At 48.5% G+C, this 23,302-nt stretch overlaps 1 protein-coding gene across 2 annotated transcripts in view; it reads right to left on the reverse strand.

The window, feature by feature from the left end:
* The window catches only part of CEACAM20 (CEA cell adhesion molecule 20), a 29,243-nt gene extending 10,210 nt beyond the window's left edge, over positions 1–19,033 (reverse strand). For both annotated transcript variants that reach the window (XM_057300708.2, XM_003817555.5), the window contains exons 1-9: positions 17,376–19,033; positions 13,072–13,215; positions 11,962–12,237; positions 10,615–10,893; positions 8,447–8,725; positions 4,968–5,246; positions 1,186–1,303; positions 882–967; positions 31–92 (exon numbers count right to left, since the gene is read on the reverse strand). In XM_057300708.2, the coding sequence (XP_057156691.1) occupies positions 31–92; positions 882–967; positions 1,186–1,303; positions 4,968–5,246; positions 8,447–8,725; positions 10,615–10,893; positions 11,962–12,237; positions 13,072–13,215; positions 17,376–17,427 (1,575 nt within the window). In that variant the 5' untranslated portion in view covers positions 17,428–19,033. The remainder of the gene's footprint in view (positions 1–30; positions 93–881; positions 968–1,185; positions 1,304–4,967; positions 5,247–8,446; positions 8,726–10,614; positions 10,894–11,961; positions 12,238–13,071; positions 13,216–17,375) is intronic.
* Positions 19,034–23,302: the final 4,269 nt, after the last annotated feature.

Here is a 23,302-nt window from a genome sequence, read left to right on the forward strand (position 1 = left end):
AAGGAGGGTTCCCTCTGCAGCATCACTCACCAGTTCGACTCTGATCCGTCCCTGAAGCTGGGATATATTGCAATACTCAGGACTCAGGCTTTCTAGAAAAAGTGAATCTCAGTCAGGAGCTGGAGTTCGAAAGAGATATGGGGCAAGGGGCTGTTTTTCCAGGACCCCTGACCCCAGGAAGGAAGTGCAGAAATCCTTCCCAGGACTCCCTGTCATATTTCCAGTGAGCTTGACCAGGAATGTCCTGGAAATCAAGTTCTGGGTTAGGTAAGGCTGTTTGGTGACACAGATGAGGGGAGAAATCTAAATTCTAGCCCAGTTTTGACACTGGGTCCTCTGTAGCCTGGATTTAGCCCTTTATCCCTAATGGCCTTGGTTTTCGTCTCTGTAAAATGGGGCTGGATTGGACAGTTTCTAGAAAGCCTTCCATATCAAAAGGCCTATCCTTCCAGAATCCCAGACCCAGAGATGGCAAATACGTTTCATTTTGTCTTTGGTTAACTCTAACCCATCAGTAGAGGGCACTCGAGGCACTCTACTGAGATATGTTATGAGGCTGGATTTGGATTCAGCAGGAAGGAGTGTTGTGGTTGATTCATTCTGTCTACAACAATCAGTTAAAAAAGTCTTCTGAGATTGAGAAAGGAGAGAATTCCAGCCTGTTGTCCTGCTTTTGCCGGGACTGTTGGAACAGGCAGAACCCATCAGAGGGCTTGACTCCAATCTCATCCAAATTCCAGATGGGAACACAGAAGCTCAGAGTGGACAGGGCTTGCCCTGATCATACAGTGACCTGGTGGCAAAGCTGGGAGCACCCAGCACCAGCCTCTTCCCCAGCCCTCACCCCTGCCCCAGGCACCAGCCACCATAGAGTCACTTACTGGAACTGGGCTCTGTGGGGTGCTCCTCCTTCGGGATGGGTTGTGAGGTCTCATGACTGGGGTCCTCTGTTGTTTTCCTTGAGGGCCTGAAACCCCAAAGCCCTCATTATTCTGTGCCTCTAGTCCTTGCCCATCTCCACAGGTTCTGCCCATATCCCATGTCCATTCTTGAACAATGCCCACAACTCTCTGAATTCCCCAGGTGCCAGACAAGACTCAGCACCATGGTCAGCAACACGCCCGGCAAGCGCCCCCTGCTGGCCACATCCCCATCCCCATCCCCCTCCCTGTATCCCTGTGTTACCGTCTGGCATTTCTGATGTAGAGAAAATAGCCCAGTTCTGAGGCCACAGCAATGACAGCCAGGATCCCGATGACAATACCAGCGATGGCCCCTGAGGACAGGGAGGAGGACTGGGGACCTGGGCAAGGAGACGGAATCAAGACCCAGGCTTGACACACCCTCATCCCTGCTCCCAGCCCGTTCCCAAGCTTGCAGCTTTTTCTCTACTGACATTTTGTGAGCACTTGTTTTCCAGTCGTTGGGAGGTATCAGATTGTGGTTTTTGGTTTTTGGTTTTGCTTTTTTTTTTTTTTTCAGACAGGGTCTTGCTCTGTCACCCAGACTGGAGTGGAGTGGCGTGACCTCAGCTCACTGCAACCTCCAGGTTCAAGTGATCCTCCCACCTCAGCCTCCCCTAGTAGCTGGGACTACAAGTACCTGCCACCATGCAGGCTGATTTTTTGTATTCTTTGGTAGAGAGGGGGTGTTTCACCATGTTGGCCAGGCTGGTCTGGACCTCCTGACCTCAAGTGATCCGCCCACCTCAGCCTCCCAAAGTGCTGGGATTATACGTGTAAGCCACTGCACCTGACCTCAGTCTGTGGTATTAACAGCATCATTTCTAAACTAAAACATCCAGTTTCTGCGTCCAAATTTCAGCAGTGTGACTTTGGACATGCTACTTAACCTCTCTAGGCTTCAGTTGTCTCTTTTGTAAAATGGGAACAATAGGGTTTATAGGGCTTCTGGAAAGATTAAACATACATGTATTCATTTTCTATAAATATAGTGTTTGTTTGGAGCCATGGAAAGTGATCAGTAAATGTTGGCCATGATGACAATGTCAGTTAGGATAATGGATCAAATATGGCTTTGCCTTTCATTCCTCCCAGAAAAGAGGCACAGACCAGAGAAAAGAGCTTTGGCAACCAGAAACCCGGCTTTCACTTAGAGCCCCTTGACTCACTGGGGCCGTGTGACCCTGGACAAGTGAATTCATTTCTGAGTCTCACTTCTTCATCTGTAAATAGCACAGGATGTTTGCAAAGATGAGATGAAATCATGAATGTTAACATCTGGCACATACTAGGTGATTAATAAATGGCAATTGTTTTCATTAATATTGACCTGCCGATTGCCCATCTCACTTCTGCCTGAACCTCTCTCAAAAGGGTGGAATCGAGCCACTGAGTTAAGAACACAGCTACAAGGATCAGGAGGCTGAGGAAGGAGCTCTGCTTTGGAGGGGCAGGAGGGAACTTCCCGGGGTGCTTCAGGGATTCTTAGTTTCATTCTCTGCATCTCCATTTTTTTTTTTTTTTTGAGATGGAGTCTCACTCTGTTGCCCAGGCTGGAGTGCAATGGTGTGATCTCAGCTCACTGCAACCTCCACCTCCCTGGTTCAAGCAATTCTTCTGCTTCACCCTCCCAAGTAGCTGGAATTACAGGTGTACACTGCCATGCCTGGCTAATTTGTGTGTGTGTGTCTATTTTTAGTAGAGATGGGGTTTCGCCATGTTGGCCAGGCTGGTCTCAAACTCCTGACCTCAGGTGATCCACCTGCCTTGACCTCCCAAACTGCTCAGATTACAGGCATGAGCCACCATGCCTGGCCGCATCTCCATTTCTTTATATGCCAAGCAAGGATAAGAATTCCAAACTCTATAGACTTTTTAAAAATTTTTTAAAATTTTTAAATTTTAAAATTTAAGGCCAGGCTGGAGTGCAGTGGCACGATCTTGGCTCACTGCAACCTCTCCCTCCTCTGCAACCACTGCAACCTCGCTGCCTCCCAAGTGATTCTCCTGTCTCAGCCTCCTGAGTAGTGTGATTACAGGTACCCACCACCACGCCCGGCTAATTTTTGTATTTTTAGTAGAGATTGGGTTTCACCATGTTGCCCCGGCTGGTCTTCAACTCCTGACCATATGTGATCCACCTGCCTCAACCTCCCAAAGTGCTGGGATTACAGACTTGAGCCACAGTGCCCGGCCTCTATAGACTTTTGAAGGGATTAATGAGATCTTGTATAAAACTACCAGCACAGTGCCTGATACATACCAGATGCTTGACAAATGGTGATGATGGTGATGATGATGATGATAATGATGATAGAAGCTGCTATCTAGCAAGCTCTAAGCACCAAGAGACCTTCATACATGATCTCATTCAAATCCTACAATATCCCCGTGAGCATCAACTGAACTCACTGCTGCCTTCCCTGAGCCTGTTGCTCCATCCATCAAATGGTCTTAATAAGACCACAAGATTGTTCTGAAGATTAAATGAGGTAATTTGGAAGTTGATATAAATGGTGTCCTAGGCTTAGTGAACAACTTGAGGAGGCCAGCCTGGTTTCAAACCCCAATGACAGGATTTGAGTCTATAGGTCTCAGTTTCCCTTCCTGTACAATGAAGAAACCAACAGGCTCACCTCAAAACTGGCTGACGGAGAGTACCCAAGAAGTGTTTGCTGATATTATATATGGGAAAGTTGGATTCAGACATGTGGCACAGGCTCAATAAATAATAATTTTAGGCTGAGCTTGGTGGCTCAAGTCTGTAATCTCAGCACTTTGGGAGGCTGAAGCGGGACAATCACTTGAGCCCAGGAGTTTGAGACCAGCCTATGCAACATAGGGAGGCCCCGTCTCTACAAAAAAATATAAATAAAAAATTAGCTAGCTGTGGTGGTGCACACCTGTAGTCCCAGCTTCTCAGGATGCTGAGGTAGGAGGATAGCTTGAGTGTGGGAGGTTGAGGCTTCAGTGACCCATGATCATGCCACACACACAAGAAAAGGAATAATTTTATTTGTTTAACAAACACAATATGCCAAGCACTGCCCTAAGAACTTTACAAATGTTAACAACCTTCAACAACCCTAAGAAATAGGCAGAATTATTATGTTTTACAGATAATAAATCAGAGGCCCAGAGAGGGTAAGTAACTTGTCCAAGGTCACACAGCTAACAAGCATTGGAGAAGGATGTGAATCCCGGTGAAGAGTGACACTGTTGCCTTCTCAAAGAACTAAAGACAGAGATACAGGGACTTCCTGCCAGTCATGTCCAGTTGTTATTAACATCATTTCCGATTCCCCATATAGCTCACTCCTTCCCTCACTGGGTATATCTCTGACTCATTGTCCTTCTAAGCAACTCTGAAAGATAGGCATCACGATATGATTTGGCTGTGTCCCCACCCAAATCTCATCTTGAATTGTAGCTCCCATAATTCCCAAGTGTTGTGGGAGGGACCTGGTGGGAGATAATTGAATCATGGGGGTGGTTTCCCCCATACTGTTCTCATGGTAGTGAATAAGTCTCACGAGATCTGATGGTTTTATAAAGGGTTTCCCCTTTTGCTTGGTTCTCATTCTCTCTTGTCTGCCACCATGTAAGACATGCCTTTTGCCTTCCACCATGATTGTGACACCTCCCTGGCCACGTGGAACTGTGAGTCCATTAAACCTCTTTTTCTTTATAAATTACTCAGTCTTCAGCATGTCTTTATCAGCAGCATGAAAATGGACTAATACACATCACAAACCCAATTTACAGGCAAACAAACTGAGGCTCAGAACAGCTTGGAGAGTTTTCCAGGGAACACAGCAGGAAGTACAGGTTCTACATTTCCCTGAGCATTAGGGGTTGGGATTCAACAGCTGTGGACTGAGAACCTGCTCAGGCAGTGTGGAGACTGCCACACTCCAGCCCTCGGTAGGGGTAGACTAGGTAGCTGGGACCAGCATCAGGAAAGGCCCCTCGGGTCCTGGGAGAAGGCGACCCTGAGAGACTCACCTACCACCTTGACCAGGACTGAAGCGGAGCGGGCCAGGCCAGTGAGAGAGTTGGAGGCTGTGCAGTTGTAGATCCCGTCGTGTTCCCAGGTCAGAGCCCTGATTATCAGCTGCTCACCCAGGTGCTCCCCGGTGGAGTGTTCAAGAGTCCAGCGATACTCGGCACCTGGCTTGGACTCGGCCCAACACTGCAGGGTCAGGCTGGAGTTGAGCTCTGCCTCTGTGGTGCTGATCATCTCAGATGCTGACTCCCTGGTGATGTGCACTTGGTCAGGACCATCTGTGTGTAAAGCCAAACGTGATGCACCCTGGCCCCCATCAGCGAGTCATCCCATTCTGCCCCATTCACTTTCACCTTGGAATTTCAGTAAAATAAACAGAACATGCTCCCTTTTCCTCCTTAGCTCTCTGACAAGCAGAGTGTGGTCCACAACACTGGGGGTGGGGCAGATCAAAACAAAAACAAGGGCCAGGCACGGTGGCTCATGCCTGTAATTAATCCCAGCACTTTGGAAGGCCGAGGCAGGCAGATCACGAGGTCAGGAGATCGAGACCATTCTGGCTAACATGGTGAAACCCCATATCTACTAAAAACAGAAAAAATTAGCCGGGTGTAGTGGCACGCACCTGTAGTCCCAGCTACTCGGGAGGCTGAGGCTACAGAATTGCTTGAACCTGGGTGGTGGAGGTTGCAGTGAGCCAAGCTCATGCCACTGCACTCCAACCTGGGCAACAGAGCAAGATTCCATCTCAAAAAAAAAAAAAAAAGAAAGAAAAAAAAACTGCCTTTGTAAAAGTTAATTCAAAGAAGTGTTTTAGGTCACCCAGGCATCAGAAATTGTTGCTAGGCCAAGTGCAGTGGCTCACACCTGTAATCTTAGCACTCTGGGAAGCCGAGGTAGGTGGATGTGAGTGGAACTCCTGAGACCAGGAGTTCAAAACCAGCCTGACCAGTGTGGCGAATCACGTCTCTACTGAAAAATAAAAATAAAAACTAGCTGGATGTGGTAGCACATGCCTGTAATTGCAGCTACTCGAGTGGCTAAGAATCATTTGAACCTGGGAGGCCGAAGTTGCAGTGAGGCAAGATTGCGCCACTGCACTCCGTCCTAGGTGATAGAGTGAGACTCAAAAGGAAAGAAGAAAGAAAGAAAGAAAGGAAGGAAGGAAGGAAGGAAGGAAGGAAGGAAGGAAGGCAGGCAGGCAGGCAAGAAGGAAGGAAGGAAGGAGAGAGAGAGAGAGAGAAAGGAAGGAAGGAAGGAAGGAAAGGAGGGAAATTGTGGCTGCGTCCTGTGTATATAATCCCTAACTTCTAGTACTGTGTATTCTCAATGGTATAAACACGTGCAAATTTTCTTTGTAATGTCAGAGGGGATCATTGTCACTTTTCTCTTCCACCACATATAAGAAGGAAACAAATGAAAGTAGTTGTTGGATTTCTCATATAAATTAAAAGAGTTTAGGCCTGGGGCCGAGGCTCATGCCTGTAATCCCAGCACTTTGGGAGGCTGAGGCAGGGAGATCACTTGAGTTCAGGGATTCAAGACCAGCCTAGGCAACATAGTAAGACCCTGTCTCTATTTAAAAAAAAAAAACCTGAAAGAGTTTAAGAGTCATACTTTACTTAAATTAATGTAAAATACTGGAAAGGATGCAAAAGGTTGCTAATCGAGACATTCTAGGAGGGGAGGAATACCCTGACTCTGCTCCCTCCTAAACATCATTTGAACCTGTTCATTTCTCCCCATCCTGACCCCATTGCCACTTGGATCCCTCACCTGCATCCCAGCTCCTCCTGGTCTCCCCATCCCAGTCTCATCCTCCACACAGCAGCCAGAGAAGTCTTCCTAAGTACTAAAGTATCACTGTCCCTCCTGTGTTCAGAACCCTCTGTGGCTCCCCAGTGCCCTTGGGACAAAGCCTATGTCTGATGAGGCCATTTACAATTTGATTCTTACAGACTCCCTCCAGCCCCACCTTTCCACACCTCTTGCTCTCATTCAGGAATTAAATCCCACTCGGAGATTCCATCCTTGTTACACTCTCTCTTGCCTCAAGGCCATCGCACACTCTCTTCCCTCTGTCTAGAATGCTCTTCCCTGACTCTGCTCTAAGCAGCCTACTCCTACTCATCCTTCAGCTCTTATGGTGGACATCCCCATTCATGATGACCCTTTGCAACATCCCCCAGATGGAGGCTTCCTTTGGGCTCCCCATACCCTCCCTTTCTCCCCCGAGGTCCCATTTATCATGCTGTGTTTTATCTGCCTGCTTAGTGACCTCCCCATCCCCAGCAGGCTGTGAAAGCTGAAAATCATGTCAAGTATCAAATGCCCAACATGTTGCTTAGCACAGAGAGAGCACAAAACATATATTTTTGGTTTAATGACTGAATTGAAAAGGAAAGAGGAGTGAGCAACAGATAAGTGTAAAGAGGAGCAAAGACATGTACTTAACCCCTACCTCTGTGTTCCCTACTGCTTCCCATGTATGAAAGTGCACCCCTCCTTTCTCTCCCTGCAGAAACCTCTTCTCCCCCAATCTTCTCCATCTTGGTTCGTGACTCCTACGTCCTTTCGGTGGCTCAGGCAATAAACCTTAGAGTCATTCTTGACTCCTTTCTTTCTCTTTCACCTAATATCAGTCAGTAGCATATTCAAAATACATCCACAGTGCAACCATTTCTCAACACCCGACAGTTGCCATTCTGGTCCAGCCCTATCATCTCTTGCTGCGCAACTCTGGCCACCAGGAGAAGCTCTTCAAAGACCTCCAACGGCAGAAATGTAATTGACCAAGGGCCCAATTGCTGTGCCCCCAAATCTACTCCCAGCCCTTCCACAGGCTGCACCCTGCCAGTACCTGAGTGCATCCAGGAAACTAAGGCAGGCCCCTTCCTGGGAGATATGGAAGGTCCCAACAGCCATGATGGGTGTTCCTTCAAGTGCATGGTTATCCAGGTGCTTCCATTCAAGTCTCTGTCCCTCACCCTGTCACTCGGGGTCACACTTGCATCTCAGTCTCTCAGTCTGATGGCTCTCCCAGCCTCCCTGCAGCTGCCTCCCTAGTTATCCTCACAGGAGCATTTCCCCTAATAAAACCCTTGCATGAATAATCCCGTTAATCCCACCGTGGGGTCTGCTTCTCCAAGGATCTGGACAAATACAACTCCTTCTCTCACTCCCCCTCTCCCCCACTTCTATGTTTGCCTCCCTGTAGACAAAGGCCAGTGAGACCCTGTGAAAGCCTAAATCTGGTGGTGTCCCTAAGCCTTATCACCTGCTTCTCTGTTTATGGTCTGGCTTCTCCACTAGAACATAAGCCCCCTGAGGGCAGGCACTTGGCCCTGTCCAGTGCCCAGATTCATGCCTGACACAGAGCAGGAGCTCAATAATCATAGCATGAATGACTAGAAGGAAGAACTTAAAGAGAAGGAGGGAAGCAGGGAGATGGGGAAGGTCCAGGCCCTGGGTGACTCACAGTTGATGGTCAGCTCAAGGGGCTCACTCCGGGCCCGGCTGCCCCAGTTCCAGACCTCACAGGCATAGGGCCCTGTGTCATTCCGCTGGAGGCCATGGATGATTAGGGTCCTGTTGTCAGCTGACAGCTGCAGGTGCTCACTGGGCAGGAGGGGCTGGCCACTTAGGAACCACTGGACATTCACACTCTGATTGACGGTTTGGCAGGTCAGGTCCACAGACCTAGCATTCTCCACAAGGTTCAGGCTTGAAGGCACGACTTGAGGCATGGTCAGTGTTTCTGGAAACACGTGGAGATACACAGTCAGGTTAAGGGAGATTTCCCTCATCTCCTGCCCTTGTGGGGCCCACAAGTTTTTCCAGGAGTGCGTGTGTGTGTGTGTGTGTGTGTGTGTGTGTGTGTGTGTGTTATAGGTGGTGTATATGATTTGCATAATGCTGGTGTGCGGGGTACGTGTATGTCTTTTGTGGATGAATGTGTGTCGTGTGATTATTATGTGAATATGCAATGAGTTTTGTGTGTATGGAGAGTGTGTGGTGTGTAAGTGTTTTGCGTCTCTTGTGTGTGTTGGGTGTATGCGTTGAATATGAAGTATGTGTGTGGTATACATATGCACTTTGTATGTGAGTATATGCTATGTGTATATATTTGTTGTATATGAATGTGTGTGCTGTGTCTGTGGTATTGTGTTATGTGTTTGTGTTGTGTGATGTGTGCATATGCTCTATGTGCTGCATGTGGTATGTGTATGCATTTTGTGTGTGCATTGTGTGTCTGTTGTATATATGTGTTGAGGGTGCTGACTGTATGGTATATGGTGTGTTTTCCATGTTGTCCATCTTGAGTGTCTGTGATGTTGAATGGTTGTAATGTTTAGTAGGTGCTGAATGTCAATGATATGTGTTGTGTGTGTCCATTAGTGCATATTAGGTGTATATATATTTTATGTGAGTGTGTCATGTATATGTGATCTTGTTTGTTGTGTAGATGTATGTGAGATATGTATGTCTGCGTTTTGTATGTCATGTGTGTTGTATATGTGTTGTATGTGTGAGCATTTTGTGTCTGTGTTGTGAGTTTGTGTATATGTGTTGTGGGTTTGTATGTATATGCTGTGTGTATATGTGTATGTGCTGTGGGTTTGTGTGTATGTGCTATGGGTTTGTATGTGTTGTGGGTTTGTGTGTATGTGTTGTATGTCTGATGTGTTATGTACTTTGTGATGAGTGAGTTGTACACCTCTGTTGTGTGCATGCTATATGTGTGTATGTTTTGTGTGAGTGTGTGTTGTATGTCTGTGGTATTGCACAGTTGTGTACGTATTATATATGAGTTGTGTTTACTGTGTGTATTGTACATGCATGTGAGTGTGCTGTTCATGTGGGGATATTATCTGTGTGTGTACGGAGTGTGTGAATGTTGTGTTAGTGTTTTTAAATGTAGACAGTTAAACCCCCCATCTCCAGACAGTCAAATTGTGGGCAACCCCTAGAGAGCCACCAGGGTCTCGTGCAGGATGTACCAAGCCAGGCAAAGGAGCCAGTGTGCCCAGCCTTCCCTGTAGTCGGAGCCCTGCTGCATTGGAAATCCTCCTGGGTCCTCCTCAAACTCTGGGGTATTGGTGTAGCTCACTGGCTCTTAAGATTTTTTTTTTTTTTAGACAGAGTCTTGCTCTGTCGCCCAGGCTGGAGTGCAGTGGCGTGATCTCAGCTCCTGCAAGCTCCGCCTCCCAGGTTCACGCCATTCTCCTGCCTCAGCCTCCTGAGTAGCTGGGACTACAGGCGCCCACCACCACACCTGGCTAATTTTTTGTATTTTTAGTAGAGACAGGGTTTCACCGTGGTAGCCAGAGTGGTCTCAATCTCCTAACCTCCTGATCTGCCCACCTCGGCCTCCCAAAGTGCTGGGATTACAGGCGTGAGCCACTGCGCCTGGCCTCTTAAGGTTTTTTTTCAGAGTTCAAGATCCCTTCAAAAATCTGATGACAATCCTAGATCCTTCCTCTAGAATACAGCGCAAACATTTTGCATGCAACTCAATGTCATGCAGGGATTTCTCCCTCACACAGTATCCAAAGGCCCTGGATTAAGAACTCCTGGTTCCTTCTGACATGGCCAGCATCTGACGCTCAGAAGAATGAAGGAGAGGAACCGGGAAAGCAGACTCACCAAGTACTCGGACCTTCAGAGTACCCAGGCTGGACAGGTGGGTGGCACTGTTGGACACCAAGCACCTGTACAGGCCCTCATGTTCTCTGGACGCAGCATGGATGGTGAATGTTCTCGTGGTGTGAGACAGAATGGAGTCAAGGAGAAACCAAGTATAGGCACAGGGTGGGTGAGACTTTGTTTCCGCCAAGAAGGTCACGCTGGAGCCCTCCATCACCTCAACCACCTCCCCACTGGCAACACCAGACTCCAATTTGATTTCAACAGGATCAGGACCATCTGAGAGGACAGGAACAATTACAGCAGTAACAACAGCATCAGCAACAGGTCTCTTACAGAGGTCTTTAATGGATCAATAAATACTTTATTTCCCTCCTCCCCACTCAAAGGCTAGATCAATTGCAAACGAGGTACAGCAGTCAGATGGAGATGAAATGTCAGCCTCATCCCTGGGTAAAGCAAGATTGAAAGACACGTCTAAAGTATGCCAGCTGAATGGTTATTGTAGCTCACACCTGTAATCCCAGCATCTTGGGAGGCTGAGGCAAGAGGATTGCTTGGAGCAAGGAGTTTAAAACCAGTCAGGGCAACATACCAAGATCCCATCTCTACAAAAAATTTAAAAATTAGCCCGGTGCAATGGCTCATGCCTGTAGTCCCAGCTACTCGGGAGGCTGAGGCAGGAGGATCGCTTGAGCCCAGGAGGTCGAGGCTGCATTGAGCTATGATTGCACCACTGCACTCAGTCTGGACAGCAGAGTGAAATCTTGTCTCAAATGAATGAATGAATGAATGAATGAATGAATGAATGAAGTGAGCCAGCTAATGTTCTTTGCTCACCCCTATCGAGGCAAGGTTTTGGATCAAACGCCTGAGGTTTGGGAGCTCAATTTTAGTTGAGCTTCACATTAAGGCATACAGGCATGAGCCATTGCACCGGGCTAATTTTTAAATTTTTTGTAGAGATGGGATCTTGGTATGTTGCCCTGACTGGTTTTAAACTCCTTGCTCCAAGCAATCCTCTTGCCTCAGCCTCCCAAAATGCTGGGATTACAGGTGTGAGCTACAATAACCATTCAGCTGGCATACTTTAGGCATGTCTTTCAATCTTGCTTTACCCAGGGATGAGGCTGACATTTCATCTCCATCTGACTGCTGTACCTCGTTTGCTTCACATTAAGTTGGAGGTTTCCAGTAGAATCCAAGTAGAGATGTCAAACAGTTATATGTTTGAAGTTCAAAGGTAGACAAGTCCGCATCTGGATGGTATTTCAAGCTGTGAGACTGAACGAGGCACTAAGCAAGTGAGTGTCAGTGAGGGGTTGGAGAGAATGGAAAAGGACTCACACTTCACATCCAGGAAGATGGGGTCGCTGCTCTGGCTCAGAAGGGCATCTCGAGCTTCACATTGGTAAGTCCCTGAGTCCTCCCGCTGGACAATGAGGATGGTGAGGATCTTGCCATCCTTGGACAGCTGCATGCGCTCATGGAACACAACGGAGAGGTTGTTGGAAACCCAGTGGATGGTAATGTTGACGTCCTTGGTGATGCAGTAGAAGGTCGCCATGTCCTTCTGCTCTATGGCAGTGCCTGGGCTGACTGCAATGGAAGGCTTGGCCAGCTCTGAAAGCAAGCGAGGGAGACAGAGGCAGAGACACAGGTAGAGGAAGAACAAACAAGACATAGTCACAGAGGGACCCAGAGAAACAGGACTAGATTGGAATTGCCAGAAGACTCTCTGGAGTTGGATGCCTGGGCTTGAATGCTGGATCTACTGCTCATTCTTGGTGTCATCTTCGGCAAGTTACTTCCCCTCTCCAAGCCCCATTGAAAGTGATTGTGCAAGTGAAGCAGAGGGTCTGGGACCTGACAAGGAGTCAATCAATGTCAGCTGCAATGACAATCAAGCTTACAACATGGGTGCCAGCAAGGGCCCCCTATCCACTCTTTTTCTTTATTGAAACAGGGTTTCATTCTGTCACCCAGGCTGGAGTGCAGTGGTTCAATCACGGCTCACTGCAACCTTGACCTCATGGGCTCAAGCGATCCTCCCACCTCAGCTTCCCAAATAGCTGGGACTACAGGTGTGCACCACCAAACCTGGAGGATTTTTTTTTTGTACACATGGGGTCCCCCTATGTTGCCCAGGTGGGTCTCAAACTCCTGGGCTCAAGTAATCCACCCACCTCAACCTCCCAAAGTGCTGGAATGACAGGTGTAAGGAACTGCACCCAGCCCCCCTACCCACTTTTTAGCCAACTTTGCCCACCCCAGCCATGACAGCCACAGCCCTCCCTCTTTACCCCTGACCCCTGGCACAGCTGACTGAACCAGTTGTTGCTGGACCCTGGCTGAGCCAATCAGATTCGTCCTCTGGGGACTTTGGGCGTGAGGTTCGGATGAGGGATCTCCATGGAGGCAGAGATCAGAATGACCGTCTTGTTTTCTGGCCCCTACCTCTGGATCTGCCATGAATCTGGGGTGTCCTGGGGGTCCCAAACACAGGCAGAACAACATCCTCACTTTGGGTGGCATCAAGTGGGTTGGCATTGAGGGTGAGCTGGGCTGCAGCTGGAGGACTCCATACGGTACAAAGTGAGGCTACAAGGGGAGAGAGGAGGCATTCAGGGAGGGAGAGGTGTGTTGGGGGTTGCCCGGCTAAGGTCTTCAGAAGCACAGGGAGCTCTGAGGCCATAGGACTGGCATTCCACCCACAGAGACCTGAGTCCTACTCGTTACTTACAGCTATGTGACCTGCAGCATGTTTTCTTGTTTGTTTGGTTTTTGTTTGTGTATGTGTTTTTGTTTTTGTTTTTTGAGGCAGAGTCTGGCTCTGTCACCCAGGCTGGCATGCAGTGGCGCAATCTCAGCTCACTGCAATCACTGCCTCCCAGGTTCAAGGGATTCTCCAGCCTCAGCCTCCCAAGTAGCCGGGATTACAGGCACAGGCCACCATGCCTGGCTAATTTTTGTATTTTTAGTAGAGATGGGGCTTTGCCATGTTGGCCAGGCTGGTCTCGAACTCCTGACCTCAAATGATCTGCCTGCCTCGGCCTCCCAAAGTGCTGGAATTACAGGCATGAGCCACTGTGCCAGCTGCAGCATGTTTTTGTCCTCTCTGAGCCTCAATCTCCTCAACTGTAAAATGGGCATACTATCACCTGCTTCCTAGGGTTGTTGTGGGGGTGGTAATGAATATTGGCAAACTTTGACTGGGCCCCCTGATAGTCACTGTGTTTTCTCCAATGATGTGCCCTCTACTGGAGACACATGATGGTCCCTGTATTCCACATAGAGGAAAAACCGATGCTCGGAGAGGTGATGTCACTCACCAAGATGGTATTGTCAATGGCAGAAGCTAAACTTGAACCTGGCCTGCCAGGCCCTGAAGACTGTGCTCTCAACACTGTAATTCCTCCTGTCAGCCCAGAGATGGCCACACAGCCAACCCTTGATTAACAGGTACTTCTACTGTGATCTTGGTGAAAAATATTGACTTTTGTTACTTCCTCTGATGTGCCCCAGGCAAGATTTCACTTGCATGGGGAGGAAAGGAGAACAAGATAGCAGAAGTTTCCAGTTTTCAGCGGGGTGTGGTGGCTCATGCCTGTAATCTCAGGACTTTGGGGGGCTGAAGTGGGAGGATCACTTGAGCTAAGGAATTTGAGACCAGCCTGGGCAACATAGTGAAGCTCTGTCTCTACTAAAAATTTTTAAAATTAGCTGGGGGTGTTGGCCCACATCTACAGTCTGAAATGGGAGGATCACTTGAGCCTGGGAGTTTGAGGCTGCAGTGAGCTATGATTGCACCATTGCACTCCAGCCTGGGTGACAGCAAAATCCTGTCTTAAAAAAAAAAATAGAAACACACAAAAAAATGAGTTCCCAGTTTTCCATTTGATCATTCTGCACACCACTACGGGGGCTTCAAGAGACTATGGGACCTGGCGCGGTGGCTCATGCTTGTAATCCCAGCACTTTGGAAGGCAGAGGTGGGTGGATCACTTGAGGCCAAGAGTTCGAGACCTGGTCAACATGGTGAAACCCCGTCTCTACAAAAAAATACAAAAATTAGCTGGGTATGGTGATGTGCACCTGTAACCTCAGCTACTTGGGAGGCTGAGGCACAAGAATCTCTTGAACCCAGGAGAAAGAGGTTGTCGTGAGCCGAGATTGTGCCACTGCACCCCAGCATGGGTGACAGAGCTAGACCTTGTCTCAAAACAAACAAACAAAAACACGAGACTTTGCTGGGGCCCGACCCCAGCAGCTGTGCTCACACGCAACTGACCTCATCTCTCCCATGAGCTCAATTAACACAGACCTCTGCACTTCTCAAAAGGGCCCCAATGTGGCCCAAACACTGCCCCATTCCCTGCCCAGTGAGTGAATAAGGGCACGAGCTCTTAGGAACAAATATGAACTCTGTCACTTACTAGCCCTACTATCATGGGTAAGACTTTCTCTTTGTGAGCCTCAGTTTCTTCCACTGAAAAATGGAGATAATAGTAGAACTCAGCTCATCTGGTGGTTGTGAAGGCTGAGTGAGATATCAAATGTGGCATGCTTAACACAGTTCATAGCAAATATTCAGCCACCATGATGGCAACGATGATGATGATGGTGGTGGTCTTGATGATGAGTTCTTGTGTCTGTGGTTTCTCTGCCTCAAATGCTATTAGAGGTTAGGCTCACAGCCTCAGAGCCTGACCACCTGGGTTTGAATCTCATCTTTGCCATTTATTTGGGCAAGTGATGTTACCTATCTGAGCCTCAGTTTCCCCATTTGAAAAATGGCGGTAGTAACAGTTCCAGCCTCACTTAACTGTCATAAGGATAAGTGAAATGATGTGAGCAAAAGCATTGATGGGGCCTCATCATACCCACCCGAGACAGGAAGCCTCTCTGTGGAAAGCCTGCCGCAGCCCCTTCCCTCTGGCTTTCTTCTCACAGGGTCCTGCCGTTGTCCCCCCCAGGAAGAGGCAACACTTACAGACTCACTGTGGATGCGGCTGATAACTCTCAGCCTCCCAGGACTACAGAGCCCCTGCACCCTTCCAGGGTTAGCCAGGAAGCGCCGGCCCAGAGAAGGAGAAGCTGGTCTCAGGGACACACAGCAAGGCTGGGCTGAGCCCTCACCTCTGCACATGACCTGTTGCAAAATCATGTCTTCACTTCCAAAATACTTTTTTCATCAAAATATTCTAGTTTCTGCCTTTTGTCTCAGATGCCTTCTAGGCAGAAATTTCACATCCATCCCCATCCTGATCCGTGGACCTGGCCACTCAGGGCTGGCACAGCCTCCCTCCACCTGGCTCTCATCTGCTTGTCTGAATCTCTGTGATACTCCAACTCTCTCCCCGCGTTTCTGAATCTATTTCTGGCTGTGTCTTTACCCAGTTCTTTCCCTGTCTCTTTGTCCTCTGTCTCCCTCTCTTTCTGCCCCTTCCTGTTTTTCCCACGGGTATCTTTTCTTTCTTTATTTCTTTTCTTTCTTTCTTTCCTTTCTTTCTCTCTCTCTCTTTCTCTCTTTCTTTTTTCTTTTTCTTTTTTTTTGACAGAGTCTTACTCTGTCACACAGGCTGGAGTGTAATGGCACAATCTCGGTTCACTGCAACTTCTGCCTCCCAGGTTCAAGCAATTATCTGCCTCAGCCTCCCGAGTAGCTGGGATTACAGGTGGCAGCCACCACACCCAGCTAATTTTCGTATTTTTAGTAGAGACGGTTTCACCATCTTGGCTAGGCTGGTCTTGAACTCCTGACTGCGTGATCCACCCGCCTTGGCCCCCCAAAGTGCTGGGATTACAGGCGTGAGCCACTGTGCCTGGGCCCCACTGGTATCATTTCTAAGGTTATTTTTTCACCCTTTGTCTCTGTCTCTCTGCGTATCTTTTCTCCCTGTATTTCTCTCTGTCTCTCTTTCTCCCTGGGTCTCTGGTTCTGTGGCTGTGACTCCATCTTTCTCTGTCTCTCTCTCTTTCTCTGTGTACACAGACACACAAACACACATCTTTGTCTTTCTTGTCTCTGGTCTCTGTTTATGTCTCCTTCTGTCAGTCTCTTGCATCTGTATTTTTTTCTGTCTCTGTCTCTCTGTGTCTGTTTCTCTCTCTGCCTCTGTCTCTCTTTCCTCAAGTTTATACACACACACACACACATACTTACACACACCACTGACAAATATACATATATCTTTGTCTCTCTGTCTCTGGTCTCTGTTTATGTCTCCTTCTGTCTATCTCTTTCGTATCTATCTTTATTTCTGTATTTCTCTTTATTTCTTTTTCTTTCTTTTTTTTTTGAGACAGGGTCTTGCTGTGTCAAACTAGAGTGCTATGGTGTGATCTCAGCTCACTGCAGCTTCCGTCTCCGAGTTCAAGGTTCAGGTGATTCTCCTACCTCAGCCTCCCAAAAAGCTGGGACTATAGGAGTGTACCACCACACCCAGCTAATTTTTGTATTTTTAGCAGAGACGGGGGTTTGCCATGTTGGCCAGGCTGGTCTCGAACTCCTGGCCTCAAGTGATCCACCCACCTCAGCCTCCCAAAGTGCTGGGATTACAGATGTGAGCCACCACGCCCGGCCCTAGCTTTATATCTGTATCTGTCTTTATTTCTGTCTCTGTCTCTCTATTTTTTTTCTCTGCCTCCCTTTTTCCTCGAGTGCACACACGTGCACACACACACACACACACACACCGCTGGCAAATAGATGCATACAACCTCCCTCCTCCCCCATCTGAAGGAAGCAGGGCACTCACCTGAGAGCAGGATTCCCATCCAGTGGTGTCCCCATGAGTCAGCAGGCCCCATGGGTCCCGGCACCTGACTTCAGTGTGCCAGGCCGTCTGTCGCCCCGGCTTGCACACACAGATACAGTCCTCACTCCAGGTGCAGCCTCTCCACCTCCCTTCTCTCCTCTCCCACCCTGCTACAAACTCACACACACTGCAGTAACTGCAGCTTCCAGGACAGACAGGGGTGGTGGCAGGAAAGTAACTTTGACCCCACCTCTGCCCTCCACCCCCAGGGCTCACTTTCCTTCCCTGCCCAGCACAGAGAGCGGGAAGTCCAGGAACCCTGGAGACCGGGAACTGCGATTACGATAGTCAATAGCAATGATAATAAAAAACAACAATGACCAGCTCCTTGTCCCCGAGAGCTTAATAACCAGGCCCAGTGCCAAGTTCATTATAAGCAGCCAATAAATATTAAATGAGCCGGAATCATGCTTGTGATATAGATCCTGGTCATAAACAAAAGCTCTGGAGTCAGACCGGCAGGAATCTCAGACTGAGCAGGACTGGGGGACCTCCAGGAGGAGCCTGACGTGGTCTTGGGAGAAGGGGCAGGGAGGGCCTCCTGGAGGAGTGGACATCTGAGCTGAAACTTCGAGAACATAGTAAAGGTTCCATATATAAAAGTTACTTTTTAAAAAATCTCTATGACAAGACAAGCTGGTGGGCTTTGACAGTGTATAGACCCAGACCCAGAAGATTTAACAGAACCAACCAGCAGAGGGAACTATCATTAATCCATGTATCCATCCATTAATTTAACAAATACTTCCTGAATTCTCTTCCTTTATTTTTTTTTTGAGATGGAGTCTTGCTCTGTTGCCCAGGCTGGAGTGCAGTGGCATGATTTCCCCTCCCTACAACCTCCACCTCCCAGGCTCAAGTAATTCTCCTGCCTCAGCCTGCCTAGTAGCTGCAACTACAGGCGTGCACCTCCACACCCAGCTAATTTTTGTATTTTTAGTAGAGACGGAATTTCACCATGTAGCCCAGGCTGGTCTTGAACTCATGAGCTCAAGCAATCCGCCCGCCTCAGCCTCCCGAAGTGCTGGGATTACAGACGTGAGCCATCTCGCCCAGTCCTGAATTCTCTTCTGTGCTGACCCCTGCTCCTGGTGGTAATGGGGACACAGCTCTGACTAAGACAGCCCCAACCCTGTTCTCACAGAGGCTCACAGTCCAGTGGGGGAGACAGAACTGTCCCCAGACAGTGACAACCCAGAGTGGGCAGGGCTGGGATGGAGGAATTCAAAGGGGGCGCCTGGCTCAGCTTCAGGATCAGGGAGAGCTTCCTGGAAGAGGGGACATGGTAGCTGAGACCTGAACAGCATAGGGGTGAGCCAGGGGGAGCAGCATGTGAAAAGTTTTTGAAATTGGGGCACAGAAGGAAGGTCAGGTGGGTCTAGAATAGAGGAAGTGAGAGAGGATGGGTGATTCAACAGGAGGCTTAGAAAACTCTGGAACTGTTACTTAGGGTATGAGGGGCAGCTTGGCATTGCAAGAAAGAGATCGTGACTCACTCAGCTGCCTCGTTTTGCTGCCCTGCTTGCGTCTTGCTCCTGCTACAGGCAGTCACAAAGTATCTGCCCTGATAAAGCATAAGGCTGAGCCAGCTGGCTCTGGAGCCAGAGTGCATGGGTTCAAATCCTGACTCCCCGACTTGCTAACTGGGTGGCCTCAGCAGGTCAGCTCCCCTCTCTAGGGACTACTTTCCTCAGCTCTAAAATGGAGATGATGCCCAGGCACACTGGCTCACGTCTGTAATCCCAGCACTTTGGGAGGCTAAGGTGGGAGGATCACTTGAGCCCAGGAGTTCAAGACCAGCCTGGGCAACATAGTGAGACCCCCATCTCAATTAAAATAAAATAATAAAGCAGAGTAGATGATGATGCTTTTGTCTCCTAGGAAGCTCTGTGGTTATGAGCACTTAACCTCAGTGTGCCAGGCCATCTGTCACCCTGGCTTGTGGCACCATTTACAAGCACTAGGCTAGCTGGCTGCCTGGGCTGGCAAGACAGTCCTTTACATCCCAGCCATGGTTCATTGGGAAAAATTTGTCACCCTTGCATGCTTCCGTGTGCTCCATCTGCAGACTGGGAGAAATCACAGACTCCCCGCACAAGACGGTTGTGAGGATCGAATGAGTCAGTGCCAGGAAAGTGCTCAGAGCAATGCCTGGCACAGCGTAAGCCATCAACAAATGCGAATTCCCACTGGATGTCGTGACTGCCCTGCATCATAATCTCACTGCAGCCCTGTGAGGGGGTATGCATTCACTCACTCTGTCACTGCTGTGGACTGAATGTTTGTCTCTCTGTCATTCAGATGTTGAAGAAATCCTGATCCTGCATGTGATGGTTTTAGGAGGCAGAAACTTTGGGAGGTAATCAGGTCCCTCCCAATGGGATTAGTGCTCTTATAAAAGGGAACTCAGAGAGCTCTCTTGTTCACTTTCCACCACGTGGGGAATGCAACAAGAAGACGGCAGTCTGTCACCCAAGAAGAGAGCCCCCACCAGAACCTGACAAAGCTAGCACCCTCATATAGGCCTTCCAGCCTCCAGAACGGCATGAAATAGCTTTCTGTTCTTTACAAATCACCCACTCTGTGGTCTGTTCTAGCAGCCCGAACTGACCGAGAGCCACTCAACATATATTTCGTGAGTGCCTACTGTGCCTGTTCTAGGTGCTGGGGACATAGCAGGTAACGAGACCATCAGACGAGGCCAGGTGCAGTGGCTCATGCCCATAAATCCAACACTTTGGGAGGCCAAGGTGGGATGATTGCTTGAGCCCAGGAGTTTGAGACCAGCCTGGGCACCCCTCTCTACAAAAAAGTTAAAATAAAAAAAATAAGCATAGTGGTGCGTATCTGTGGTTGCAGCTACTCAGGAGGCTGAAGAGGGAGGATTGCTTGGGTCTGGGAGTTCGAGGCTGCAGTGAGCCATGATCGCACCACTGCACTCCAGCCTGGGTGATGGAGCAAGACTCTGAAAAAAAAAAAAAAAAGAAAGAAAGAAAGAAAAAGAAACAAAGAAAGAAAGGAAAGAAAGAAAGAAAGGAAAGAAAAGAAAGAAAGGAAAGAAAGGAAAAGAAAGAAAGAAAGAAAGGAAGGAAGGAAGGAGGGAGGGAGGGAGGGAAGGAAGAAAGGAAGGAGAAAAAAAAAGAGTGGGGTAAGGAATATGATTATTCCATCCCATAGTTAAAAACACTGAAGCTCACAGAGGTAAGATGATTTGGATAAAGTCACAGGGCATCTCAGGCCCTGGCCCTCAACCTCCATGTGCGTGTGCCTTTTTCCAAGGGCCCTTCGCTGCCCCCAGCCCCACCTTTCTGTACACCCAGATCAATGAACACCAATGTGGCCACATCACCCCGCCACGCCTTCAGACTCTATGGGTCCCTGTACTGAAGGCGCCTGACCCAGACCAGCCCAGCATTCAAGGTCTCTGCCACCCACCTCGTTCTTCCCAGAATGTCTGAAACTTCTGACCACCCACCTTCTCCTAAGCCAGCTTCCCTCCCCACCACCTCTGCCCTGAGGCACTCTCCCCTCTTCCCCTCCTCCCTACCCAAGACAACAGAGCTGCTGCTGGAATGGACTTCCCAAATCTGCCCCTTCATGCAAAGGCAGGGTTTCCTCTCCTGAAATTCCCACCAACTCACCCACTCAGCCCCCAGGGCAGATTCTGTTTTTTGCTGCCCCAAGGAAAGAAAGGGACTTTCTGGGCCCCTCCCTGTAGCACAACTTCCAATTCTTTCCAACAGGTGAAAATAAACCAGGTCCTCTCCACTTCCCACCCTTACCTACCAGGTCTCAGCCATGTAGGCTGGCTCAAAATTGTGTCTTCCCACGGGACTGACCTCCCAGCCCAGGATGCTGCCCTATGACTGTGCCCTCACTGAGGCCATTCACTCAGCAAAGATTTGTATGGCCCTACTATGTGCCAGGCACTGTTTCAGGTATCAGGGCATGCCAGCAAATGAAACAAATAGAGATCTCTGCCTTTATAGAAATGACATGTAATGAGTGCTGGGAGGGGAGGAGGGAGACAGATAATAATTGAGATACGTGGAAAATAACTGGCTGGGCATGGTGGCTCATGCCTGTAATCTCGACATTTCGGGAGGCTGAGGCAGGAGGATCACTTGAACCCAGGAGTTTAAGACCAGCCTGGGCAACGTAGCAAGATCCCATCTCGAAGTAAATAAATAAATGTGCTTTTTTAAACATTTAAAAATGTGAAAATATTAAAATTAATTTTTTTAAAAAAATTAGAAAACGTAGCCAGCCACAGTGGCTCATGCCTGTAATCCCAGCACTTTGGGAAGCTGAGGTGGAAGAATCACTTGAGCCCAGGAGTTCAAGACCAGCCTGGACAACATAGGGAGATCCCCATCTCTACATAAGATCAAAAAGTTAGCTGGGTATGGTGGTGTGTGCCTGTACTCCCACCTACTCAGGAGGCTGAGGCAGGAGGATCACTGCCTGGAGTTTAAGACCAGCCTGGGCAACATAGCAGGATCTCACCTCAAAGTAAATAAATAAATGCTTTTTAAAAATTTAAGAATGCAAAAACATTAAAAATAAAAAAATAATAATTAGGAAATGTGGCCAGGCACAGTGGCTCATGACTGTAATCCCAGCACTTTGGGAGGTTGAGGTGGGAGAATTGCTTGAACCCAGGAGTTCAAGACCAGCCTGGGCAACATAGGGAGAACCCATTTCAACACAAGATCAAAAAGTTAGCTGGGTATGGTGATGTGTGCCTGTACTCCCAGCTACTAGGGAGGATGAGGCAGGAGGATCACTTGAGCCCAGGAGTTTGAGGCTGCAGTGAGCTATAATCATGCCACTGCACTCCAGCCTGGGTGACAGAGTAGCTGGGATTTTGTCTCTAATATAAATAAATGAATAAATAAGTGGAAAATTACTAAACTATCTATGATGTTGGAAAGTGATGTGTGCCATGGGGGATGAGGGCAGGCAGCGTCAGAGTGCCAGAGTGGGCACGCAGGATTCAATGCTAAAGCAGGCAGTCTGGGTAGACCCCATGGAGTTTTAAGCAATGACTTGAAGGAGGTGAGAGGGCAAAATATACATACATTTGGAGGTTTCTAAGAATTAATTCACTTCTGAAAAAAAAATGCAGGCAGAGTCCCAAGGAGCCATTCCCTGCTTCCTGCATTTAAATAACTGAGTTTTCTATTTGCTGCCACAATAAATTCCTCCAGACTCGGCAGCTTAAAACAACATAAGTTTACCCTTTTGCAGTTCTGTAGATAGAAGTCCAGGATGGCTAAATGACTTCTCTGCTCTGGGCTTTATGGAGCTAAAATAAAGGTGTTGGCAGCTGAGCTCTTAATGGGGGAGCTTTGGGAAGAATCTGCTTCCAAGCTGTCATTCAGGCTGTGGTTGGCAGAATCCAACTCCTTGGTATTATAAAGCTGGAAACCTGTTTCTGCGATGGTTGCCAGCTGAGGGCTGCCCTTAGCTCTGGAGGCCTCTCTCCTGTCCTTGCCTTTGAGCCTGTACATCTCAGAGCCAGCAACGCCACAACAAATCCTTCTCGGGCTTGGGATCTCTCTGGATTCCCTGTCTGTTGCATCTCTTCACAATTTTTTTTTTCTTTTTAGAGACAGCGTCTCCCTCTGTCGCCCAAGCAGTGGTGCAATCATAGCTCACTGCAGCCTTGAACTCCCGGGCTGAAGAAATCCTCCTGCCTTGGCCTCCAAAAGCACTGGGATTACAGGCATGAGCCACTGCACCAGGCCCTCTGTCTGCCACGTCTCTCTTCTGCTTCCAGCTGGGGAAAATTATCTGCTTTGAAGGGCTTGGGTGATTAGGTTGGACCCCCCTGGATAATCCAGGATAATCTCCTTATTTTGAAG

Source organism: Pan paniscus, chromosome 20 (assembly GCF_029289425.2).
Source record: "Pan paniscus chromosome 20, NHGRI_mPanPan1-v2.0_pri, whole genome shotgun sequence".
Classification (NCBI taxonomy): domain Eukaryota; kingdom Metazoa; phylum Chordata; class Mammalia; order Primates; family Hominidae; genus Pan; species Pan paniscus.